This window comes from Vulpes vulpes, chromosome 9, assembly GCF_048418805.1.
Source record: "Vulpes vulpes isolate BD-2025 chromosome 9, VulVul3, whole genome shotgun sequence".
Lineage (NCBI taxonomy): Eukaryota > Metazoa > Chordata > Mammalia > Carnivora > Canidae > Vulpes > Vulpes vulpes.
The window spans coordinates 40927219-40947568 of NC_132788.1; the positions used below are offsets into that span (position 1 = coordinate 40927219).

General features: G+C 52.8%; 1 protein-coding gene across 2 annotated transcripts; it reads right to left on the reverse strand.

The window, feature by feature from the left end:
• Positions 1 to 12202: 12202 nt before the first annotated feature.
• Positions 12203 to 18791, reverse strand: CDX2 (caudal type homeobox 2). 2 transcript variants are annotated; one of them, XM_072722433.1, is made up of 3 exons: positions 18251 to 18791; positions 14002 to 14147; positions 12203 to 12536 (listed from the first exon to the last, which is right to left on the reverse strand). In XM_072722433.1, exons 1-3 carry the CDS (start codon positions 18789 to 18791, stop codon positions 12279 to 12281), a joined length of 945 nt encoding a protein of 314 aa, XP_072578534.1. In that variant the 3' UTR covers positions 12203 to 12278. The 2 variants fall into 2 exon arrangements, with proteins under 2 accessions (XP_072578534.1, XP_072578535.1); XM_072722434.1 differs by having other exon boundaries at positions 12345 to 12536; positions 14006 to 14147.
• Positions 18792 to 20350: the final 1559 nt, after the last annotated feature.

Genomic DNA, 20350 nt, shown 5'->3' on the forward strand with positions numbered 1-20350 from the left:
GCTGAAAATACTGCAAATATTAGCTACTTTTCAGGAAAAAAGAAAGGATAATTCAGAGAACAAGAACAAAGACCATGGAACCTGCTTCTCTCTCTCCCTGTGTCTCTGCCTCTCTCTGTGTGTCTCTCATTAATAAATAAATAAAATATTTAAAAAAAATAAATGGGCAACACATGCTCAGATGGATTTCAGAATTAATATAAACCAATGGCTGCTGTGTGTTTCTGTTCTCTCCCCTTTAGAACAGGAGTGTCTGTAGCAAATATCCTATACCTGTCCCGCCACTGTATGTTGGGTTTATTTGAGGGAGGAGTGGAAGAGAATTTGTCTCTTTAATTCGTAAGTTTTCATATCAAGCAGAACCTTAACTCAAGGAGCCTAATATCCACCTGGACCTGATTTATATTATGAGATCCTGGACCTGAAGCCAATCAGCACAGCAGATGCCTGTTTCATCACACCCTTACCAGGCTAGCATACCTGATTTTTTAAACTTTTGTGTTATTTGATGATAACGCTTTAGAAATCTAGTGTTTCTTTTATCATATTGCATTGAATTATTGATATATTAAGGATAACAACTCCCTTGTCATTTTTGTAGCAAGTACTTTTTGTCATTTTCTATTTGCTTTTAAATTTTTGAAATGATGTGTTTGTTTTTACAGTTCTTTTTTTTTTTTTTTTTTTTTTTTTTTTTTTTTTTTTAACATTTTATTTATTGGGCAGCCCTGGTGGCTCAGCGGTTTAGCGCCACCTTCAGCCCGGGGTGTGATCCTGGAGACCCGGGATCGAGTCCCATATCGGGCTCCCTGCGTGGAGCCCGCTTCTCCCTCTGCCTGTGTCTCTGCCTTTCTCCCTCTCTCTCTGTGTCTCATGAATGATTAAATAAAATTTTTTAAAAAGGATTTTATTTATTTATTCATGAGAGACACACACACAGAGAAAGAGGCAAAGACACAGGCAGAGGGAGAAGCGGGCTCCACGCAGGGAGCCCGATGCGGGACTCGATCCCGGGTCTCCAGGATCACGCCCTGGGCTGAAGGCAGTGCCAAACTGCTGAGCCACCCAGGCTGCTCTACCGTTTAATTTTTAAGTAATCTCTACACCCAACATGGGGCTTGAACTCATAACCCCAAGATCAACAGCTGCATGCTCCACCCACTGAACCAGCCAGGTGAATATGTTTTTTGATAACAACCCCTTGTTTTCTTCACAATTTCTTTTCTTTCTTTAATAGCCTCCACACCCAGTGTGGAGCCTAATGCAGGGTTTGAACTCACAACCCTGAGATCAAGACCTGAGCTGAGATCAAGGGTCAGAAGCTCAATTGACTGAATCATCCAGGCACCCCCATGATTTCTTACTTTGCCTTTATACTTAGAAAATCTGGTACATTCAGAGATCAGACTCAAAACTGGTTGTTTTTTTTTTTTTAAGATTTTATTTATTTTTCATCAGAGACACAGGCAGAAGGAGAAGCAGGCTCCATGCAGGGAGCCCAACGCAGGACTCCATCCCAGGACCCCAGGATCACGCCCTGGGTCAAAAGCAGGTGCTAAACCACCGAGCTATCCAGGGATCCCTCAAAACTGGTTTAAATAGCACGATGTTTGGTGTCAGATTGGCAGATTGGCACAAATTAGAATCTATCTTATAGGAACAGATGCTATTTGTTACAAAGATTAAATCAAATAATTTAAGTTAAAGCTTTAATCAAGTACAAAGCCTGGGATGTGGAAGTACTCCATTTCTTTTCTTTCTGCTTAGTATAAAAAAAAAAAAAATAGATGCAAGAAAGGGCACCTGGGTGGCTCAGTAGGCCAAGTGCTTAGGCTCAGGTCACAGTCTGGGGTCCTGGGATCCTCAAGTCCTGCTTCCTGCTCAGCAGGGAGTCTGCTTGTCCCTCACCCTCTTCCTCTGTGTGCTCTCTGTCTCTCAAATAAAGAAATCAAATGTTTTTTAAAAAAATAGATTCAGGCAAATCACAGAAAAAGTAAATGTCCAATAAACACGTGAAAATACACTCAATCTGCCTAAGAATCATGGAATGTAATGTTAAATCAGTGCCATTTTTCTGTTAATCAGATTAACAAAAATTTAGAAGATAACCTAATATGAAGAGGCTATGGAGAGAGGGAAACTCACTTATGGGTGCGCCTATGATGGCAGTGTGACTTGCCAAAGCTTTTTAGAGAACAATGACTATATTTAGTAAAGTAAAAAATGGGTATATTTTTAGACTTAGCATTTCCAATTTAAGTAATGTAGCCTTTAAAAATACGAAGATATAAAAAAATAAAAATACGAAGATATAAAAGCATATATGTTAAAAGGTTGTTACCTTTTCACTGTTTATAATAGCAAAACATTGACAACTTGAATATCCCTCAGTAGGGAAGTCATTAAATAGTTAAATTAAGGGGATCCCTGGGTGGCTCAGCGGTTTAGCACCTGCCTTTGCCTCAGGGCATGTTCCTGAAGTCCTGGGATCAAGTCCCATATCGGGCTCCCTGCATGGAGCCTGCTTCTGTCTCTGCCTGTGTCTCTGCCTCTCTTCTCTCTGTCTCTCATGAATAAATAAATAAAATCTTTAAAAATAATAAATTTAATTAATTATAAGTAATTAAATAAATATGGTTATTTTCTGTCTCTCCCCACTAGAATATAAGCTGTCCAAGAAGAGAGAGGTTTTTTTTTGAAAAAGGGATTTTCAAAACCTTTGAAAAAATTTTTATATCATATTGTTATCTATCTCTCCTGGCAAGTTATTATTTTTTTATTTAGTATAGTTGACACACAATGTTTCACTAGTTTCAGGTATATATCTGTGATCTTACTATTGTTTTCCCAGAACATGGAATGTAATAAACATTCAAAGAAATTGTTGAATAAATGGATAAAATTCTGGTATATCTAAATTTACAAAATGTGGTAATCACTAAAAAGAATCCATTGGGTTTAGGTGTAATAATCTGGGGAAAAGCCCATGGTATATTATTAAGTGATAAAAGCAACTCACAAAGTAAAGTATGGCTTTATTTTGCTTTGTTTAAAGGAAGGCAAAAGAACCAGATGGTATGTAATATATATTCGTGTAAGCACAGAAAGCTCTTAGAATGGCATGGACTGGCTGTTAACATCAACATCCCAGATGGGGCTGAAAGAGGGAGAAATTAACTTTTTTCGTACTTCTGCATTGTTTAAATTTACTGAAAGGGACTGTTCCTGCAAGCCCTTGGCTTGCATTAATAAAAAGCCTGAACCAAAGCAGACTTTGCTATGGGAAAGACAGCATGTCGGAATCCTTTGACCTTGAAAAGGTGTCTTTGACACGGTAAGGTGTTCTTTTTACAATATCGTTCTGTTGCCTTTTTTGTTTTGTTTTGTTGTTTGTGTGTGTGTGTGTGTGTGTTTTGTTTTGTTGTTTTAAGCGTGTGTTGAACACTTCCCCCTTAGCAGATTTTCCTCTCCCCACCCTCCCACTCCCGCCTCCACCGAGTTTGCTCCGCCCGTTCCCTTCCCGCAGGTATCTCTCCTGTCAAACCTGCTGACTCTCCCGCCCGCTTATCTCTAAGCTCTGTGCTTTAGAGCCCGAGCCGCGGCGGGCCGGCGCTCCTTCTGTGGGCAGCTACTGTGTGCACGCTCGACCTTTGCCACTTGAGCTGCAGGAGGATGTGGTTTGCAAAGGACGTGGCCCCAGTGTCCCGTGTAGGAAGCATATACCCCCCAAAGTGCCAGGCCCACCTCCAATTGTAAAACCCACACGGGAGGGAGGGGGCTGAGCTTGGCCGCGGAGGGGGAAGTCGAGGTGTTGGAGAAGCATAGAAAAGGCGCCTCCAGCACTATTAATATTAACTTTTATTAAGACTCGGCCTTTCTCTCCCCGGGGCTTCACAAAGCAGGAAGTCAAGGGCAGCGGTGCAGGGAAAGGAATTGGCAGGAAGAGAAAACCTCGAGTAAATTATTTAGCCGTGAGACGAGATTAAGAGACATTCCGCCCCCACCCTCCCCCACACTTCCCAAAGTGGGCCCAGGCTGGGGACCAGCCCCCAAACCGCCACTAATCCTTGAAGCTGGAAAAGCTCTGGAGTCTGGTGGGGAGCAAACCAGGGAGCCTTCTCCCTGCGGAGATCGGGGGGGGGGGGGGGGGGGCGCTCTCCCCGGGTCGCGGGCCGCACCTTTGGTGGCTGCTAAGGGCAAGAAACCGGGGGCGAAAGTGCCAGAGCGCAGCCGGGAGAGGCGGAAAGGCGAAGGTGCGTTTGCGCCCGCTGCTCGGGGCGGCTCCGCGGCGGCCGATCCCGGGCCCTGCGCCCCCTGCCGGGAGGCCAGACCACGAACCCAGGGCGGCGGGAGGGCGCTCCCGCGCCGGCCTCCAGTCCCCGCCCGCTCGGCCGGGTCTCGGGTCCCCGGCGCCCGCTCAGCCGGGGCAGCAGCGCCGCCTGCCGGGGACCTGGCGCCAGCTCGGCCGCGACGCGGCGGGACGCTCGCAGTGGGGCTGAGACACCTTTGGGGAATCGCCCCACGGGGAGCCCCAAGCGCAAAGCAACTGCTGAGCCCAAGCTGTCCCAAGGACGGCTACGCGGCTGCAGCCTTGAGGCGCGGCTTCCGCAGGCGCGCAGGGGGCGGCGCGAGGCCGCGGGGGTGGCGTCCCGCTTCCCGCCGGGCTGTCACCCGGCCGGCGTCCACGCCGCGCTCCACGCCGGGGGTGGGGGGACCGCCTGGCAGCGGCGGGGACCCAGCGAGGGCGAGCCGGCGGTCTGGCCCCGGCCCACCCGGGAGCTGCCCCCGCGCCGGGACGCGCGCTGAGAGCTCGGGGAGGCACGTGGCGCTCGGGCGGAGGCTTCTGCGGGCCCTGGAGACGGGCGCGGGGGCGCGGGGGCGCGGGGGCGCGGGGGCGCGGGGGCGCGGGGGCGCGGGGGCGCGGGGCCTGAACCTGGGGCGGCCGGAGCCGACGCCGCTGGCGCCAGAGCTGTGCGTGCCGAGCGCCCCGCGGCCGCGCACGGAGGCCTCGACCCCAGCTCTTAGAATGAGGTGCCTCCCCTAGTCGGTCGTGGACCACCATTCTGTTTGGGCTTCAGCAAAGGTTTCTTCCATTTTACTCTCTCCAGCATTCAGACGGCCGGCACCTGGCTGGCTCAGTCGGTTGAGCATCTGCCTTGGGCTCAGGTCGTGACCCCAAGGACCTGGGATCCAGCCCTGCATCGGGCTCCCTGCTCAGCGGGGAGCCTGCTTCTCCCTCTTTTGCTCCCCCTGCTTGTGCTCCCTTTCTGTCAAATAAATAAATAAATAAATATATTTTTTTAAAAAATGAAACAATACATTCAAAGACTCAAATCCAGACGGTTTCTCTGAGGTAGAGGTGGGAGCTAGGAATGAACTAAAGTCCTCCGCTAAGGAAACAGCTTGCTTCTTACTGGTTGCTTCTGACTTTAGTTTTGTGAAAGTAGCGCCCAGCTTTATTCAGTAATACCAAGTCCATCAATGACTTTACTCACGGAATTGCTTCAGTTGGCACGGTCATTTGGTCATTTAATTCATTTGGTCATTTGACCTTTTAGTTCTCACTTCTGGCCAAGTGTCCACCCAAGAGTAATGATCAGAACAGTGGATGTACATTTCGAGACTCTAACCCTAGAAATGAGAAATAAATGTTGATTGTTGGCTTTCTGTGGACTTAAGATCATGATCAAGAAAGTCATTCTGATTCAGTGTCTAATGTGCTTAACAATATATCACTAGTTCAGAAGTATAAAGGTGGTTCTGTCAAATCCGTAGATGAGATGAAAATTATAACAGAAACAAATGAAAAGAATCAGAAGAATCTGGATCCCGAAATTTGCATTCTATTCATTATAGTGGTTTGAGGGGAGGGGGGATGTTTTTATTTTACATACATGGATTCCAGAGAGGCAAGTCTTTCTTTTTATTCCTCCTACATGTTCCTATATTACTATTTATTGGGCAATGGTCTCTGAGTCTTGCTTAATTATGTCATTCTTCCAATTTGTTTTTAGCAACTCACATAATTCTGCCTAGAAAACAGGAGTGGGGACTGAAAATAGAATCTAGTTCTGCCCAATTTTGTTGTGATTTTTGTTTTTAATACATTAGATGCACAGAGTGAAAGAACAATGCATTAAGTGTCTTTCAGGAGTAAAAGACAGAGGCTGCCCAGGACATTTTTAACAACTCCCAATGTGTGGTTTAGGTACTTTGTCTTTGTCACTTATTCTACTAATGGCCAATAAATTAAAATTATTTTTAAGTGCCACCCAACAAGCCATTGTATATTTGTACTACAATGACTAGCTCCTGCATTGTTTGCTTTCCTGAGGTTGGAGAGAAATTTATCAACTGCCACTTATATGAAACCTATTATTGTCATACTAAGGATACAAAGCATTATGATAGTGAACTATCAATCTTGAAAGTTCTGATAACACATAAACAATTAGAAAGGAATTCCTTTCCTAGAAATCAAGACACAAATATTAAAATGCAGAAAATGCCTGAGCTCCTATTCACCAATATAATTTTGGGCATAAAAAGCCAACGCAATCTGAATATTATTTTTTACATAAATGTGTATGTGTGAAGAGACTATTTGGTTATTACTAAATCTCAGGGAATTCTTCATGGATCAAAACTGGTTGTGTTCTGGTTTACAGATTAGACCTAGCACAGAATCACCAGGATCCTGCAGGAAAAAAAAAGAGAACCAACTAGTCATTTAACTTTATCATTGTATTATCACAATCCACTGAGGTTAATGACAAATTCCAATATGGAAAAACTGTTGTTGAAACAAATGTAATGTTTGAGTACTAGAGATGTAGGAGGCAAAAGGTCATCTATGTGCTTGCCCTCACCCTCTCTAAATTGATTCTTCCAAACTGACTCTTCCAAGAAGAATGTCAAGGTAAATGTTGGTATAATCTCTGGAACTGGAAGATTCTACTTTATTTGGCATAAGAGAGTTTTGTTTTGTTTTACATCTTATTTTATAATCTTCAAGAAAGTGATGATATAAGAAGTATATATTCCCTCTGGTTTGTAGTGAATAAGACATTCCGTGATTGTTTTGGCCCAGTATCACTAAGCCAATCCCATGGTTATCAATAATAAAACCTGCTTGGTTTCCTAAAATTACAGTCATTCTCTTGAGAAAAAGAGGAGGAGATGAAAAGAAAAAGGCAAAGGAAAATACGACTAGATGTATGGAGGTTAATAAAACTTAAAAAATAATTCTAGAGATTACAAGTTTGTATGGTCTCAAAGTAATTTAATAAAATAAATGTTAGTTTTAAATATTTACAAGTTAATGTACATTATTTAGAGTGTGTTCCTTATCCTCCAAAGCACAAAACTTAGTTAAACACAACATCTGTTGCTGCACTTTCAATGTCAGAGAAAATCATGGGGACTAGAGTAAAATGCTTGAAATGACTTCAAGGGATGAATTTACCTTAATTAAATCTACAGCAGCTTTTTGGCTTGGCTCCCAGAAGAGTAAAGATTTGACACTGAGATGTTAGAATGGAAATTGCTTCAAAATAAACTTTCAGGGGCACCTGGGTGACTCAGTTGGTTAAGTGTCTCCCTTCGCTCAGGTCATGATCCCAGAGTCCTGGGATTGAGGCCCACGCAGGGCTCTCTGCTCAGCAGGGAGCCTGCTTCTCCCTCTAGTACTCCCCCTGCGTGTGTGCACTCTCTCTGTGTCAAATAAATAAATAAGAATCTTGAAAGAAAGAAAGAAAGAAAGAAAGAAAGAAAGAAAGAAAGAAAGAAAGAAAGAAAGAAGAAAGAAAGAAGAAAGAAAGAAAGAAAGAAAGAAAGAAAGAAAGAAAGAAAGAAAGAAAGAAAGAAAGAAAGAAAGAAAAATTTTAATGCCATCTAGTTAGAGTACCTGCCTCTCTGCCCCTTTTGGGTTGAAAGTGTCTTGATCATTATAAGGAAGTTCCTAAGCACATTCTCAACTAATCTAAGTCTCCTAAATGCTACTCGAAGTGTTTGGGGATATCTTTGGCAAGTCAACTATGCACATCAGTGACTCATCTTCATGTTTGGAATGTTAGTGCATTGCCACTTGAGATTCTATGCAGATGCAAAGCAGTGGAAATCAAGAGACAACAGACTGGGGGCTACTTGACAAAGTAAGGAAAACTGAATGAATTAGAAAAACCTCAGATGTGATTTGAGAAATTATCCTTGTTCAACGGTTCTTTTAAGGATTCTTGTACACTTTGCCAAAGATGTTCATGATCAAAAGCAGCAGTAGTTCTTGGTCATTATTGGGGATTAATCCTAAGTGTATGTTGTAGATTGCATTCCTTTACTTCAGCATATTTGATTCCCCTTTTAGTGGTAGGGATCTCCCTAAAGTCATTAAAGTATTAAATAGCAGCCTGTCTCTAAAACAAAATGCAAACAATGCCCCTTGAATCTTCTAAGGTTTTTGTTTTGTTTTGTTTTGTTTTTTCCTAAGCCTATGTGGGGCTTGAACTAACCACCTTGAGACCAAGAGTTGCATGCTCTACAGATCCAACTAGCCAGGCACCCCATGTAACTGAAGTTTCTTTATTTCTGCTGGTTGCCTTCCCTTATTTTTCCTGAGTGGCTGTGAATAGCAACAGCAAGAATACTGCTGTTTATGTGTTAGGATTTCTATTTAAGATTCGTTTTCTTAAAAAAAAAAAAAAGATTCGTTTTCTTGACTAATGTGGGCCTCTTAAGATTTTATGGGAAAGAAGTGAAGCTCATTGAAACTTTCATTGCTCTCATCAGCAGCCCATCTTGCTAATTTTATTGGATGAATGATAAAGCCATGAATTGTTCACAGAAGACAAAAAAAAAAAAAAAAAAAAAAGACTCGGGCGGTCTTCTCTCCATACATGCCTTTTACAAAACCTTTTCTTGTATTTTTTTTTTTCTTATTTTAAGTAGGCTCCATGCCCAACCCAGGGCTTGAACTCATGACCTTGAAATCAAGAGTAGAACGCTTTGCCGACTTAGCCAGTCGGCCGTCCCCATAGATGCCTTTTTTCACATGATTTCCACAATCTGGCTACATTCTTCCCCTTATTTATCCTAAGTTCTCGGTTTTTCTCTATATTAATATTGTACCCATTTTACTGTAATTTAAAAAAAAAAAAAAAACAGCTCGTGCAAGAAGACCCTTTTAAGATGGCGAATTGCTCCCCTCACCCATTTGTTTTTCTTATAACACTCAACAGAGGGGATCCCTGGGTGGCTCAGCGATTCAGCGCCGCCTTCAGCCCAGGGCGTGGTCCCGGGGTCCCCGGATCGAGTCCCACGTCGGGCTCCCTGCATGGAGCCTGCTTCTCCCTCTGCCTGTGCCTCTGTCTCTCATGAATAAATAAACAAAATCTGTAAAAACAAAAACACTCAGCAGACCCGAGAACCTCTTGAGCCTTGGTCTGAACTTGATTTCAAGAGGCCCACGACCCCCGCGAGCTTTCCCCGCGGGGCCCCAGCGAGCCGGCAGCTGGGGCGGGACTCGCGCTTTTCCGGCCGGCTCCCGGGGCGGAGGCGCGGGGCTGCCACGGGCTGCGACGCCTTCTTCCCAGAGCGCGCGCGCCCCCTGGCGTCGGAGCACCGGGAGGCCGCCGGGAGGCCGCCGGAGGGCGCGGGGAGGGCGCGGGGAGGGCGCGGGGAGGGCGCGGGGAGGGCCCGGCAGGGCCCGGGAGCCGGGAGCGGGGCGGGAGTCGTCCGGGCTGCAGAGCCGGAGGCCCCGGGAGCCGCGAGGTCATCCCATCAAGGATACAGCAGGGCGTCCCAGCGCCGACCTCCCGACGCCTCCTCGGGCGGCACGGCCCACCTTCGCCTCGGGTTTGCTCGGGGGCGGGTCTCGGCGTCGCCAGCGCGGGGGCCTCGCTTGCCAGCGGGGGCCCTCCTCGCCCGCCCCCTCCCCGAGCGGGGAGACTGGCGAGCAGCCGAGCGCCCCTGCTCGCCCTGGAGGTGCCCGGCGCGGGCCAGCGCGGGCGTCAGTGCAGGGGGGCTGGACTTGTAATCGCTTGCAGCGGGACAATGCTGACTTTTGAACCTCTAACCACTAAGCAAACAACCCTTGTGCTCTTGCTCCACTGTCCAAACAGGGTTTATTGACAGGCGTTTCACAGCAACGCATAGCAACGGCGGCGGCGGCCCGGGGCGGGCGTGTGGGCGCGGCCGGGTGCGGGTCCGCGCTCCCCTCCCTCCGCGCGGCCGGACGCGCCGGGGGGCAGGGAGCCGGGCGGGTGGGGGGCCGGTAAGCGGGCCCGGAACGCCGCCCCCGGCTCGGCGGACCCCCCAACCCCGGAGGCGGCCCAGGCAGGCGCTCTCCGTGCGCCCGCGAGTCCGCCCCGCAGCCGGGCGCCCGCGGGCCGGGCCACCAGAGCCCCTTTGTCAATCCCGGCGCGGCCTGCCACCAGCAGGGACCGCGGGACCGGGGGGATGCTGCAGGCGGTGTTCGGGGCTCGCTGCTCGGCCCTGCCTCCCCAGCCCTCGGGCCACCTCCTCCCTCCGCTGGGGCCGTGATTAGAGCTCGAAGATCCTCGTGGGAACACCGGAACGGCGCGCAAAGCCCTTCTCCCCAGGCCCCGCCGGCCCAGAGCGCCCAGCAGGGCGGCTTCCAGCTCCCGAAACCTCCAGGGCAGCGGCCGGTGCCCAGCGGATCGGCCAGACAACAAGCTACCGCTATTGAGAGGGTCTCCTTGTACTGGCTCTTGAATTCTTTGGGGGGGGGGGAGGGAGTGGTGAGCAAGGGAGAGAATTTTCCGACACAGGGCAAGGAGTGGAGACAGAGAAGGGCTCACGGAAATGCCCAGTGATTCACTGAAGACTATATTCATGGAAATGTTGCCTTGGGAGAACAGAAAATAAAACATTTTTCCTTAATGCTCCTGTTTAACTAGCTGGATTGTGGGGCATCCCTAGGGTGAAGGAAATCGTTGAGGAAGGGGATGCCTGCGTCAGCCTCAGCGTGGATTGGATGAGATGCTATGAGGGGACTCTCACCCCAACCCCCCATAATTTCCCCGGGCAGCTGTAAAGCAGCTGACCCTGCAGATGTGCATTTTGCCCAAAGGCACCCCCAGGAGAACCACACATTCCACAATCCAAGGTTGGGCTCAGGCTTGGGGGCAGGGAAGGTCTCAGAACCTGCTCCCTCAGGCCTCTGACGCTCTGGGGTAAAATGAGGTTGTCCAGATAACCTTCTCCATGCCCTCCCTGATTTTTCTAATACTAGCTTGCAAGTAGACAAGATACTTCATTTCTTAAAAAAAAATAATTTCGGATAAATATCTGAAATCTGGAAAGCTCATTTATCCCCCTTTTTCTTTTTAGAAAAAAATTCAGCCGTGCTCAGATAACCCCCACTTCCCTTCACCATATCACTTCTCTCCCCATGGATCCAGAAGGCTTTTTAAAGGCTGGGTTGGATGTTACACAACCCAAACAGCAGCAACAACAACAAAAACTCCCCTTCTTCATCAGCCCCAAGATTGTGAAAATGACAGGAAGTCCAGGTTGGCTCTGGCATTTATAGCACTGACATACATTCAACCCAGAGAAGCTCTGGTGACAGGCTTTCTAAACAAGGCCCTGTCCTGGGCCCTCTGGTCAGGCCTGGAGTCCAGTAACCACGCCCCTCACACCATACACCGCACATACACCAGCCAAGCCTTTCCTGGTCTGGGAAGGGAAGAGAAGAAAGACAAAGACCTGGGGGTTCTTCGGTCTTTGGTGGGTCCAGGTATCTATCGTAGCTGCCTCTGACTTTTGTAGTTAAATCTTGCCTGCCCTTGCGGCAGGAGGAACCAGCTGACCCTTGAATGGCAGGCGGTAGGCAAGTAGCCACCTTGGCTTCAAGCACTGGGTTCCCCCTGAGTCCCTCTCTCCCCTCAGCTTCAACCAGAGATGCATCCGGCAGATTTGGAAGGCCAAGAGCTGGGGAGGAGGGGTACGAAGGCTTGGTCTGTTTAGCCAGTCCAGGCGATGCTTTTGCCAGTACTAAATGAAGCCCCGGTTGTCAGATCCCATCTCCTCGCTGGCAGAAAGTCCGGCCAGAAGAAGTAAAAATCTGGGAGAATGTCTTCTTGAGGCCTCCAACCCCACTTGTCCTTGCTCCTGGCCCCCATGTTTTTCTCTGAGAGCTAGGTAAGTTGGTGTACATTTGTGGAGGGGAGGGAAGGGGGGTCTCTCCTGAGGATTCTAGCAGAGTCTGTGCTCCTCATGGCTCAGCCCAGAATCGCTCTGCTGCTGCAGGCCACTGTAGGTCATTGGGTGACAGTAGGGTTTAACACCCCCGCCGCTGGCCCCAGAACCCCGGGGACAGAGCCAGGCACCGAGCCCTGCAGGGCGGACACAGGACTCAGGGACTCTGGGACGCTTCTCAGAGGACCCGGCTGGGGCTGGGGAGGCTGCGGTGCAGGCGGTGGGGCTTGCGGGGGCGGCTGCTGTTGCTGCTGCTGCTGCAACTTCTTCTTGTTGATTTTCCTTTCCTTGGCTCTGCGGTTCTGAAACCAAATTTTAACCTAGAAATGGAAAGGGGAGGGAGGAAGAGAGGGTGGTGAAAAAGCTGGTGTAGGGAGGATGGCCTTCTGCACTAGCAGCAGTTCTTCCCTCTCCAACTATAGAAGTGCCTTCTCTATCTCAGGGACCCCCACACCTTCTCCCAGCCTTTCAACCGAGAGCCCCATGACAGCTCAGTGCCAGAGCCCTTCCGGAGCCCAGCACAGCCTCAGGAGAGAAAAGCCTTCCTCCCTCCTTGTTCTCACCAGGTTTCGTTACAAAGCAACCTTTATCTATAACTTTACTGGGAGAGTTCAGCGTCTCAGAACTAAGGAAAACAAACTGCAAAGCCCTTTCTACAACAAGCGAGAGAAGGCCAGCATGGATGTACTTCAAAATGACAACCTTTGACCTCTCAAAACTTAACTGAAATGTAATATTCCTCACTTTAAAACTGAGAATGAGATCTTTTAAAAAGATGTAACCATTTATTTGGGGGAGAGAGAGAGAGAGAGAACACGAGGGAGGGGAGGAGCAGAGGGAGAGGGAGGAGAGAGGAGCTCAAGCAGATTCTGCACAGTGTGGAGCCCTGCACAGGGTTCATTCCCACAACCCTGATCTCACAAGGTGAGCTGAAACTAAGAGCCAGATGCTTAACCGACTGTGCCACCCAGACACCCCATGAGAATGAGATTTAACATGGGGCTTCCCAGCGGTGGATTTGGCCTGTTTTCCTTTTTTTCTAAACCATATAGAGTGTTCCTGAGTCAAGCCTCCCTCTAGTATTTATGGGCAGGGATTGGACTCTTATATTAATCCACCCCCCCCCCCCGTATTGTGCTGGGCACAAAGAAAATAGGTCTTTTAAGTCTTCTATCACCCAAATAGAATTCCAGATTAGACTACTACTCAGTTTTTTTTCTTGCATTTCCCCCTGGAAAATAGGAGAGGAAAAAAAAATCCAGAAAAGACAACTAGAGGCAGAAGGAGCCTTTTCTAAAAGCATTCAGAAGGAAATGTTCTCCATCCTCCTGCTTTATTTATTTACTTACTTATTTTAAGCAAGCCCTACACCTAAGTAGGGCTTGAACTCAACAACTGTGAGATCAAAAGTCACATGCTCTATCTACTGAGCCAGCCGGGCGCACCTCTAGCCTCCTTTAATCTGCTCACAGAACTAGGTGGATTCTGGGGTCTGGCTTCTTTTTTTTTTTTAATCTTTTTAATTTTTTATTTTTATTTATGATAGTTAAACAGAGAGAGAGAGGCAAAGACACAGGCAGAGGGAGAAGCAGGCTCCATGCACCGGGAGCCTGACGTGGGACTCGATCCCGGGTCTCCTGGATCGCGCCCTGGGCCAAAGGCAGGCGCCAAACCGCTGCGTCACCCAGGGATCCCCTGGGGTCCGGCTTCTAACTCTGCACGAGGAACACCCCCACCCACCCGCAGCCAGTGATCGCGCCCCGGAGGGAGCAAGGCGGTTCCCACCTGCCTCTCGGAGAGCCCCAACGTGGCGGCCAGCTCAGCTTTCCTCCGGATGGTGATGTAACGACTGTAGTGAAACTCCTTCTCTAGCTCCAGCCGCTGGTGATCCGTGTACACCACTCGGTATTTGTCTTTCGTCCTGGTTTTCACTGCGGAGGAAGGAGAAGTTAGGGCTGAGAACTGCAAGGCGGCCCATCAGTCATGGGTAATGACAAACCTACCTAACCCCAGGGCCATTTCTCTTCCTCCGCCGCCCCAGGGGGCCAGGGTTTGGCTGGTTCCTGCGGAGTCTGACAAGACCCCCCAGGGGGTCCTGATGGCAGGGTGCAAGGCTATCCAAGACAACTAAACTAACCTCAGGGTTAAGTCGTTTTTAAAAGTGAAGAAAAACTAAAATCTCAGACGCTTTCGATAGCTGAACCCAGCCACCCTTTTGGTAAACCAAATATTGTCCTAGAGAAGGCAACTTCCAAAGGGAAGCGGGGCAGGACACAATCTCCGGCGTCCTGGGAATATTCGGATTTTCAAGCCCACCAGAGATGGAAGCCCTCCCCAAGAACAGCTCAAGTCTTGGGCACAGGTCCGGCACAATGTGTGGGGTGGCGGCGCTACTTTCTGTTTGCTTTATTACAAGTGGAAAGGCAGGTGCAGGAGCTGATAGATTCTCTGGGGTCACCAGAGTCTTCTCCCTGGCCCACGAGGCCCAACTGATGGAATTCTGAGCCGGGGTCTGGCAGGCAGAGAGCCCCTCCCGCTGGCAGCACCGTCTACCTGGCAGAACCTGGTTGGGCATTTGTCACTTTTTCTTTTTTAATCCCCCATTTATTTCTGCTACAGACTGTGCCAGAGCTATCCTGACCAGTGATCTATGCTCATTGGATTGAGTCAACATATTAAACCTCAGGTTGATTGTTTTACTGAAGGGCCTTGACAAATAGTGCCCGTCGCGCGGTTGGAGCAGGCCCGAGCCTGGCGTCTCCACCGGGTCTGCCCTGGGTCAACCCTCGGCTGGGCCCTGGCCAGGAGCTCTTCCCTCCTAGTGGGCCCCAGGTCCTGGTCTTCCTGCAGCCGAACAGGTTCAGTCGCCCAATGCCCAGTCCTACAGGAAGATCTAAAGGGTCTGGGAGTCTCTTGGAGGTGTTTAATGCTCCGCAGGCCGACTTTGTTCAGGTAAAACCCTTTGCAAACCACAACAAAAGCGCCCTGGGAAGATACAGGCCGGATCAGAGGGAGCTCCCCCGAGCCGCTGAAAGGGGAACACAGTCGCAAACAATGCAGGACAAGGCGATCTTATCAAAGAAAAGCCCTTTCAATGCCTTAATAACAACCGCATTCTGTTTGAATTACCACTACTGAGCAAATGGCGGCCCCGGCTTTCATCCCCCTCCCCGCCAGGCGCATTAACATAAACACGGCCCGGCAGGCGCATTTGAATGGGCGCAGCGGCCCCGACCCCGAGCCTGTAAGACACTAAAGGGAACTAACACGTCCTGAGAGCTTTCCAGCTGGAGGGCGCGTTCACACGCGTCGCCGCCCCGAGCCCACTCGGGGCTGCCAGCGGCAGTCGCCCCGTTTTACAGATAAGGAAACTGAGAATCAGACCAGGTCACGCAGGTAGCGTCAGGCGCGGCCGACACCGCAGCCAGCTGGGAGCCTGAAGGACACCCCCAAGGGTTGGGGAGCCGGGGCGCGAAAAGTTCTCCGCGCTGAACAGCCCAGTAGCAACGCTCGCCTTGGGGTGCCTGCGCGCGGCTCTGGCTCCAGTGCTCCCCTTGCAGAACCCCTGACCGGCCGGGAACGCGGTGACCCGGGCCCTTGCGCGCTCTGCGGCTTGCGCCCCAAGGGCCTTGGAGGCGCCCCGCACCCCCTGGGAACCGAGGAGGGGGCTGGAGGAGGGGAGAGATGAGAGGGACTTGTGAGAATTCATTATTGACTGCGAAAGTCACCACCCTCTTTCCGGGCCCTAAAAGAGACAATGGCAGGGCTGGGAAGGTGTATATCAAAGCGGGCCGGGCCGGGGACCAACCCCCTAGCCCCTTGACAGATGATGCTCCGCAGAGAAGTCCGGCTCTGGCCCGCGGGCCGCGGCCTCAAGACATTAACATCACAAGGGCGCCCGGCGCCGACTGCGGCCTTGCCACCTCCGCGCGGGACATCACAGCGGCCTCTCATCTGCTGACCCCGCGGCCCGGGCTCCTGTGGCTACCCCCCTCTCCCCCGCCCGGGACGGCCCCGGGGCCACTCTCCCAGGACACACCAAAGGTCTCCCTTAGGGCCCCCGATCGCTGCCAGTTGTACCCCCAGGCAGAGAAGGCGCTGTGCTCAGACGGGAGCGCCTCCTCTTGGGAAAGGGACCTAGAAGAGGTTCCCCGAGGCTGGCCCCGTGGCCTTCTCCCTGGGCGGCGGCATTTCCCACCCGGCATGTGCCCAGTGACGCAAATACCGATGCCCAGAGACAGCCCCCAATGGCTTCTCTGATTTATATGGTTGTAATTGGCTATAAAAGTCTGAAAAGTGGCCATAACCTGCATGCGGGTCGGGCCAGGCCAGAAAGAAGGGAAGAGAAAAAAGCGGAAGTGCAGAGGGCTAGGAAGACTTCAAGGAGTGCAAAAGGGAACCAGCAGGACTCTCCCACCACACGTATTCGCATTCGCACTTCCTTCCCACTTTGACACACACAACCCCATACCAGGAGGGGCAGACCCGGAACTAAGGAGCCCCCACATTCCGGCAAACCTAGGATGTCTGCAGCAGGGACATCTCCTGAGCAAGCTTCTTGAACGCAGCCGCGCGTGTACACACACACACACACACACACACACACACACACACCCCTGAGACCTGGGAAGGAGGAGTGGGAGAATGGGAGAAATGATCCCTGTCTGGAGCCCAAGCTGAATCCCCTTCCCCCTCCGCGGGGGACTCTCAGGACTTCTTGCCCGCAGCCCTCCAGCTTTTGACTCAACTAACTCCTTTGCAAATCCAAGGTTCAATGACGGGGCGCGCTCCCTTCTCCTTGGCTCCTGGGGCCTCTGCTGCAACTGCAGCTTGGCCCGGTCTCCCTGCTTGCCAGAGCTCTCGAGATCCCTTGAATTGGCCCGAATGGCCGAACCCCAAGCACAGCCACCCAGTCCTCCGGGCCACCACTCTTCTTGAGTGCCTTGATGGCGTGGAGGGAAACGCTCTAAAGCCCGGCCCGGTGCAGAGCGAGGCTCCCTTTCGCCCGGGGCTCGAAGCTACGCACCGAGCGCTGGCGGCAGCGAGTGCGGAGGACGCGATCCCGCTCCTGCACAGCGGTATTCGCCGACGACCCTGGGAGCGTCCCGAGAGTGCTGGGACCGTACGAATGGAGGACGCCTGGAAAGAGGAAGGCTCTCCTCTGCCCTACACTGAACACGGGTTGGGAGCCCAGAGTCCTCGCTCCCGCCCCGCGCCAACCCAGGCGCAGAGAGAAGCCCCGCAGGCGAGGCCGGCCGAGTGCGTCTCCGCCCGGCGGGGCTCCCTGCCAGCTCCGGACGCCTGCGTCCGCCCCGACGGACGCAGCCCCCGAGCCCCCGAGCCTCGCAGCCCCCGAGCCCCCGCAGCCCCGCAGCCCCCGAGCCCCCGCAGCCCCGCAGCCCCCGAGCCCCTGAGCCCCCGCAGCCTCGCAGCCCCCGAGCCCCCGGGCCCCCGCAGCCTCGCAGCCCCCGAGCCCCCGCAGCTTCGCAGCCCCTGAGCCCCCGAGCCCCCGCAGCCTCGCAGCCCCTGAGCCCCCGAGCCTCCGCAGCCCCCGAGCCCCCGCAGCCTCGCAGCCCCCGAGCCCCCGAGCCCCCGCAGCTTCGCAGCCCCCGAGCCCCCGAGCCCCCGCAGCCTCGCAGCCCCTGAGCCCCCGAGCCTCCGCAGCCCCCTGAGCCCCCGCAGCCTCGCAGCCCCCGAGCTTCCGAGCCCCCGCAGCCTCGCAGCCCCCGCAGCCTCGCAGCCCCCTGAGCCCCCGCAGCCTCGCAGCCCCCGAGCTTCCGAGCCCCCGCAGCCTCGCAGCCCCCGAGCCTCCGCAGCCCCCTGAGCCCCCGCAGCCTCGCAGCCCCCGAGCTTCCGAGCCCCCGCAGCCTCGCAGCCCCCGCAGCCTCGCAGCCCCCGCAGCCTCGCAGCCGCCGAGCCCCCGCAGCCTCGCAGCCCCCGAGCCCCCGCAGCCCCGCAGCCCCGAGCCCCGCAGCCCCCGCAGCCCCGCAGCCCCGCAGCCCCGAGCCCCGCAGCCCCCGCAGCCGCCGCCTACCTTGGCTCCCGAGGGACGGCTGCGCGGGCTTCCGCATCCACTCGCACAGGTTCCGCCGCTGGCCGCCGGGGGACAGCTGCTCTGCGGCGGCCGTGGCTGCGGGCCCCGGAGGGCCGGGGTTCAGTGTCTGCAGCAAGCCGGTGGCGCAGGAGGGCGCGGCGGCCGGGTGGTGCGGGTGGTGGTGCGGGTGGTGGTGCGGGTGGTAGTCGGCGGGGCTGCTGTAGCCCATGGCCGAGGCCGGCGAGCCCCCGTTGAGGCCGTGCGCCACGGCGTTGGCTGCGGCCGCGGCGCCCCCCGGCGCGTAGCCGTTCCAGTCCTCCCGCAGCGGAGCCCCGTAGGCGGCGGGCCAGGAGGGCCCCGGGGACTGCGCGCTGTCCAGGTTCGCGGCCGCCGCGGCCGCCGCCGCCACATGGTAGCCGCCGTAGTCCGGGTACTGCGGGGGGCTGACGAAGTTCTGCGGGGCCAGGTTGAGGCCGCCGGAGTGGCGCACGGAGCTGGGGTACATGCTCACGTCCTTGTCCAGGAGGTAGCTCACGTACATGGTGGCGAGGGCCCCACAGCAGACCTCACCATGCTGCCTGGGGGCCGACGCTGGAGGCTGCCGGAGGCCGCAGAGGCGCAGGGGCGGCGGGGCGCGGCGAGCGGCGGCAGCGGGCGCCCCGGCCTGCGGAGTCCCGCGGGCTCCTCGGGCGCCTCGCCTCTGAGGCGGTCCCTCCCTCGGGCCGGCCTCCTCCCTCCTCCCTTTCTTCCTCCTTTCCTCCCACCTCCTTCGCACTGGGCTGCAGAGGCGGGGAAGACCCGCCACAGGCTGGAGTGCGGAGCCCGGGCCGGCGGCCTTTCGTGATTAACGAGTGTTTACAAGACTCTATTAGTAATGACACAGACACCAATGGCTGGAGACGTCGAGGCGCAGCGCGCACCCTGCGCACAACCCCCCGAAACACGATTTGCATTTTAAAAGATAAGGAGAGGGGGGAGCACGCGGGACCCGATCACAGCTAAATATTCAAACCTTTATTGTTGAGAGCTTCCTCCTTCCAACCTGGTGCACTTTAACCTCCAATCACAGGTTCAAAGAATGAAATCAAGAGACTTGCAAAAGAGGGGGTGGGGGGAGAGAACTATCTTGATGGGAATCTGGGCTTGGAGACTAAATAATAGTGTTTATGCACTAGCGGGGTCGGGTGGTGGGCACCAAGAAGCTTCTCCTTCTACACCAAAGAGAAAAGAAAAGGGAAGCCATTGCTCCGATGACAACGTTTTGACCAACGGGGGAGATGACCGGCGGAACCCTAAGAGATGGGCCCGGTTCCTGCCCTGTCTGAGCTCTCGGCCAGAACGACTGCGAGCGGGGCCCCAAACAACTGTCACTGCTAATCGGATTTTTTCTTCCCCCAAGGAAACCTCTTGCCTCTCCCACGAGATAAATTATGACCCCAGCTTCAGGTTGCATCTCGGAGTTCATCTCACGTTTGGGGTTTCAGTTAAATTAAAGCAACTAATGTTTTAAAGAGCGTTTGCATCCAAGAGTCAGCACAGTCAAACCAAGGTGCTGGCAAAGTTCTCATTTCTTGAGCAGGGTACAGGTGACACAGTATGTTGTCTGCAAAAATTCAGCGAGCCTACACGTAGGGGTTTACTTAAATGAGTGGTTAAAAATTAAGGAAAAGAGAGCCAGAGTTTCTGATAATATGTACGTAGGTACATGTCATAACTTTGTCTTAAAAACACTTTCTGCTTTACAAAGCAAAGCTTTATCCGAAGAAAATTGTCTTTCATCTCCAGGAGAGGGGAAGGGAACCTAGGCCATTAGCGATTGCTTCTTGAGAGCTCCGAATGGGGAAGAGTTGGGAAAGGATCTTCCTTGGTTTTGATGCACTGTGTCGGGGGCACGGGGCTTGGTGGCGGCTGCTGGGACCTGTGTGGCAGGGCCTGGCTTGTGAACTGCCCCAACTGGAGCGCAAGGCCCCGCGAGCTACGTCTGGGGCACGCGCCTCTGTTTTAGCCACTGCAGGCAGCAGACCCGCGGGAGCCTTCCAACCCTTCTCTACTTACGAGCCCGGACTGTGCTGACGGACCAGGATTTGAGAATTGCAGCGG

Excerpts from the sequence above, each read along its gene's own strand:
- CDX2 (XM_072722433.1), bottom strand. The coding sequence starts at position 18,791 with ATGTACGTGAGCTACCTCCTGGACAAGGACGTGAGCATGTACCCCAGC. Across the intron at positions 14,148-18,250 it reads GCCGTCCCTCGGGAGCCAAG|TGAAAACCAGGACGAAAGAC; the intron begins GTAGGCGGCGGC and ends CTTCCTCCGCAG. Across the intron at positions 12,537-14,001 it reads TGGGGCTCTCCGAGAGGCAG|GTTAAAATTTGGTTTCAGAA; the intron begins GTGGGAACCGCC and ends TTCCATTTCTAG.